Consider the following 5174-nt stretch of genomic DNA (forward strand, 5'->3'; position numbering starts at 1 on the left):
AGATAAGGGGCAGCATTTATTCTTTGCTTGTGGAAAATGCACTCATAATGCACATCTTTCTGTCCCATTAACACCTCATACCTACAGCTTTGGTGATCCTTAGATTTTAACTGCTGTTAAAGAGTTCCACGATAAAGAGTATGAATCAAAATTAGGCAACATTCAATACAGCTGTTCAAAAAAAAAAAAAAACTCGATAAACTATAAAATAAAAGAAACGTTTTGGTCAAAGTTTATAAATGTTTGTCAAACAGGAATATATCGCAGTTTCAGAAATCCAAGCTCACGCTGTGATCTTCATCTTTGCCGTTAAGTGCGGCAGAGCAGTTTTTCAGTTTGCAGGCTACTGAGGCTCTTATGTTGGAGCTCTTGAGGAGTCACGCACTTCAGGGTGTGCCGTGGTGACAGAGTGGCCTTGGTTTGTCCCATCCACTGCACCAGCGACGTAATGTTACAGTCACACTGCCACGGGTTGTCGTGGAGGTGCAGCTTCTTTAGAACTAAGACAGGCCAGAAAAGAATGTTTATCACTAAAACAGCAACCTGCTGAACAGTCACATTTTACTTCCTGTGAAAATGGGACAGGAAAAAGCCAGGCTGGCAGTCTTCTTACCGGGCATATGGGCAAACATGTTTCCATCCACTGTCTTCAGGCGGTTTCCACTGAGTGCCAGCTGTGAAAGCTCGGGCAGGTTGATAAACACATCCGAGGGCAGGCGCTCCAGCTCGTTGCTCCTCAGGTACAGCTCCTGGTTCAGTATTCAGCATGTGAATATTTATTACTTAAGTAAATAAAGAAGCTTTGTGCAATGTAATGTCAGTTAGCACAAGAACTAGCCAGATCAAGGTCTGCTGGGTAGGACATCTAACTACAATGTACCGCATGCTTCAAATGAAAGGCAGTCTCTGATTTTACTTTGTTTTATGTATAGGTGACCATGTTACCTGCAAGTTGCCCAGGCCATCCAAAGCTGATAAACTCAGTGTAGATAGAAGGTTGTTGTCTAGAACCAGCATCTCCAGAGATCGCAGCGGCTGAAACGCTCCAGCAGGAATATTCTTCAGACTGGATTCGGGGAGACAATCAGAAGTATAAGAACACTGTGAAACTGTTGAAGTTTAAACCGTTTGGAAAGTGGCAATAAAGTCACCAGTGGATGTGGTATCCACTGACCACATCCACTGGCGCACTCGTCTTTTAGTCAAAGACTCTTTTTCCTCTTTGTTTTTTTATTTTTCTGAGTATCGGGAATCTATTTTTACTCATCATAAATATATTTGATAGCCGAGCAAAAATTAACCCTAAACAGAAGCCATAATTCAACACTCTGTGATACATCGGCACTCTCTTCCATTAGAAAAGAGAGTACCGAACAGCAATACACCGCGGCCTGATTTTAACACGCTAAAAAAGAATAAATACTCTTTTCCTAGTAAACCAGAGACTATATTACAGTGTATTACATGAAAACACCATACAGCAGTCTCTAGCGGTGAATGGGCAGCTAAGCTAAGTGAGCTCAGCTGCTCAGCTCAGCTAAAGTGTAGTTAACTATGTTTTAAGTATTTAGGATTTAGTCTCACTGATGAAGGTAAACCAGCCAATAATATTCAGCTCTAGATGGTTTTGGCTAACTTCAAAGTGCTAGTCTGCCATTACCACCAGCACATCCATTCAGCTGCTGCATGATCAAGTATTATAAGTATTATAAAAAATAAAAACAGGGGCCTCTCTAGCTGCTAAATTTGGAATAAATTAGGACGAAATTCAAATTCAAAACAAGCAACCAGATTAACGGTGCTGAGTGCAGCTGCTCTGGGCTAGTGGCTAAAATTTATTCTGACTAAGCTGATTTTGCGAAGTGTCAGCTGTTGAGATTTCTCATTTACAGCAAACTTTACCATCACTTGTGTTGGGTCATGGAGTGTTCACCAAATAAGAGCAGAAAGGAGCTCCTAATATTATCTCTAACAATATCTCAAACCCTATAAGAAAATATATATGTATGATGTGGTAAGCTTTTCTGTACTTTTTGTTCCCACAAACACCGACAGCATTTCTCTGGTCACAACTAGTCGCAGCATGAAGCCAAAAACTGTACAGCAGCTGGATGGATGGAGGTCAGGTCAGACCGTCTCCTACAAAGTGAGAAATATAGACCAGATTATACATTTTATACATCGAAATTCTATTTCATTTGATGGCGAACTTGATGTGTTGAACTCCTACAATTACTGCCACACAACCCACCACCCCCCCCCGTCTGCAATGTCAGTATCATAAACTCAAGAACGCTGCCATTCATACATGAAGCTGTTTATCTTAGTAGGATAAGAGGTAAACCCAAAAGTGTGATTATGTGTCCACTGAGGGTTGCTTTCTTTTTCTTGTCATTAATCTAGAAACTTTGTTTTTCATTTTATTCCAATCAATAAAGATAAAGAGAAAACAATTCTTGAACACATCTATGGTCATATTCTCACCAGTAACATATAACAATGCATGTAACAGAAGGCTGATCCTCACTCATAATACCTGAAGTAGAAAGGCGAGCTACATTTGTAACCACTAGCTGTACAACAATCCCATTCAATGGAACATGTCATTGTGACCTGTTATTGTCCAAGTTGAGGAACAAGAGCTGCCTCAGCCCAGTGAAGGCCTTGGGAGAAATCTTCTGGATGCGATTGAGGGAAAGGTCCAAAACTTTGAGGGCAATCAGAGGTTTGAAGGCATTAGATGGGACGATTGTCAGTGCATTGAGTGGAAGGTCCAGCTCCGACAGGTTCCTCATGCCAGCGAAAATCACAGGTTTGAGGATGCCAATCTGGTTCTGCCCCAGCATGAGGAAGCGAAGGTTTAGGAGGTCCTTCAGATATAGAAAACAGTTTTTGGTCAGATTATTGTAATGTTGATGGAAAGTATATTCCTCCCCAAACTCTTTACCTGAAATCCCCTTGGTGGAAGATTGGTTATGTGGTTGCCGTAAAGATTGAGAAGCATCAGGTGCTTTGCACCAGAGAAGGCCTGGGGATGGATGGATTTTATGGCATTTCTCTCCAGGCTGATGCTCTCAATCTTTGGAATTGATCTCAGAGTATTTGCCTTCAGGTCTGTGATACCATTCTCACCTTTCATCAGCAAAAAAGAAGTAGGTTATTGATGCAATTAGGTCCCATTACGTTTAGTTAAATGTCAGATGGATTATTGCATGCCTTGAATGTCAAACAGATCCTAAAGCAGGTTTGATTAAAAAGGTACAAACCTAATTTAATGATCCAAGAATCAGGAGGCAGATTGGAAGGAAAAACTCGAAGCCCCCTCTTATGACAGTTGACCTCTGATTTTTCTGGGCCAGACTTCCTGGAGCATTTGCAGACATCAGGGCAGCACGCCACAGCCTGCACCATCCATAGCATTGCTAGTATCAACCATGCTAAGTGCTCCATCCTCTCTGTAGAGTGGAGAGTGTATAGAAAAATGTTATTTTGACTTTAAAATTAGCGTAATTATTAGAATCAATATTTCCACCTTTAATCTCTTAGCTCCTACTGAGGCTTAATGTTGCATGTTGTTTTAGGTACATGCTAACTAGGCCACACTTTCAGAAACTGGACAATGCTGGTCTATAGCCAAAATGCTGTCAAAAAATGGAGTCAAACTTTACTAATTTGGGGGAAATTGTGCTTAAAATTGTTCGTTGACTCTAGTTTTCTTGATATGTTACTGGATCAGGTCTTTCAGGTTCTTACTCAAAACAAAAAATATTACAAAAAAAACATTTTAAGTCATGAATTTGTGCACAAAATCCTAATTTTCATTTTTATTAACCACTTATGAACTATTCATCCATTTTGGCTTCATTTGATTTCTTTGATCATTCGCGGCAGAATAACTCTACTATGTTTTTTATTATTATGTTTCACATTATGGCTTCTCCTTTTTCTCACTTTTAAAGTATTACACAAAGAAAGAAACAATCTTATAATTTATGAATCAAACTCATCTAAAAAATGTAATAATCAGTTACCCTGAAAACAGCAGCCAAACAGCAATTTTAATTCTCATATTTGGATTCAGAACATAAAAATCCATAAGAAACAAGAAAACCTCTGAAAACCTGTTGACCAGTGCAATCTTATATTTCAAATAAAGTCTGATATTTATTACTAGGAACATATAATTTGAAAATGAAATACTTATACATATGTCATGTTATAGTTGAACAGTGAAGATAACTTTTTTAAAAATAAAAAGATATGTGGACAATCAAAAATGTACCTGCAGCTAATCCCATTCATAAGCCTTGTGTGTGCAGAGACAATCCCTTCAAACATCAAAAGCAGGCAGAGCATTAAACCAAGCGCCCACACTACAATGACACTTCCACACAAAGACACGATTTTCATCAGTGAAAAGAAAAAAAAGACACCTGATTATCATTTCAAATAACTTAACTGACTGAGGTGAGCTTTTCTCTGATTGGACTTAAAAGCTGATCTGAACTGGGGGGGGAGTAAGACAGATAAAGCTCTCTTAAAAGCAGTCAATCTGATTTTTATCCTGCTGGCTGCCACTTACCCGAACAGGCTGTCATCCCAATTCCTGGGCAATGCTCAATCCTCCTAAAGGCTGACCACTTTGTTTTCACCTCTTAAACAGAATAATTTTGCCTTTAAAAGCCTCTGTAGTACACTGTTATATAAGAACCAGGTGCCAGTCAAAGAGAATTAGTCCAGCCGTCTGTGCGCTTGCTTCCAATGGGCTGTAAAATCTGATTTGTAGGTTCACAAATTACATACTACAGATTTCTCAACTCTCCCCGAGCTCTGAAACAGGTACATGAAACTATGCAGCATATGAGAGAGTTGCCAAAGTGATGGTGTGGGAACACAGCCGCAGCCTCAGCAGCCAGTGAAAAGAGGGTGTGAAACTCCTGGCGCTGCAAGTTCTGCAGAGTCACAGAGCACAGAGAAAAGTGGCATCCACAGATGATGGCACCGATCCATGTTTCACTGCCTGGTCTACAGAGTGTGTGTGTGTGTGCATATACTGTATGCATGTGTGTCTGTCTGTGTGTTGATTCCCTCTGCCCGTGTGAGAACCAACTTTTGACTTTCAAAGTCAGGACAACAGGATTTTTCAGCTCTCAGGTTTTCGAGCGGTTAGTCCA

The 5174-nt window shown here is 40.1% G+C and overlaps 1 protein-coding gene across 1 annotated transcript; it reads right to left on the reverse strand.

The window, feature by feature from the left end:
- Window positions 1-286: 286 nt before the first annotated feature.
- On the reverse strand, window positions 287-4811 carry LOC115774672 (leucine-rich repeat-containing protein 15). The gene is made up of 7 exons (XM_030722030.1): window positions 4583-4811; window positions 3267-3455; window positions 2948-3132; window positions 2614-2870; window positions 946-1066; window positions 614-749; window positions 287-500 (listed from the first exon to the last, which is right to left on the reverse strand). Exons 1-7 carry the CDS (start codon window positions 4596-4598, stop codon window positions 310-312), a joined length of 1095 nt encoding a protein of 364 aa, XP_030577890.1. The 5' UTR covers window positions 4599-4811; the 3' UTR covers window positions 287-309.
- Between the last annotated feature and the right edge of the window lie 363 nt (window positions 4812-5174).

The sequence above is a fragment of the Archocentrus centrarchus genome, chromosome 24 (assembly GCF_007364275.1).
Source record: "Archocentrus centrarchus isolate MPI-CPG fArcCen1 chromosome 24, fArcCen1, whole genome shotgun sequence".
Classification (NCBI taxonomy): Eukaryota; Metazoa; Chordata; class Actinopteri; order Cichliformes; family Cichlidae; genus Archocentrus; species Archocentrus centrarchus.

What these genes read in the sequence shown, in the direction of transcription:
- LOC115774672 (XM_030722030.1), bottom strand. An exon ending in CTCAACTTGGACAATAACAG is followed by an intron (nt 1,067 to 2,613) that starts GTCACAATGACA and finishes CCCCGAATCCAG; the next exon opens with TCTGAAGAATATTCCTGCTG. An exon ending in ATGGCCTGGGCAACTTGCAG is followed by an intron (nt 750 to 945) that starts GTAACATGGTCA and finishes ATACTGAACCAG; the next exon opens with GAGCTGTACCTGAGGAGCAA.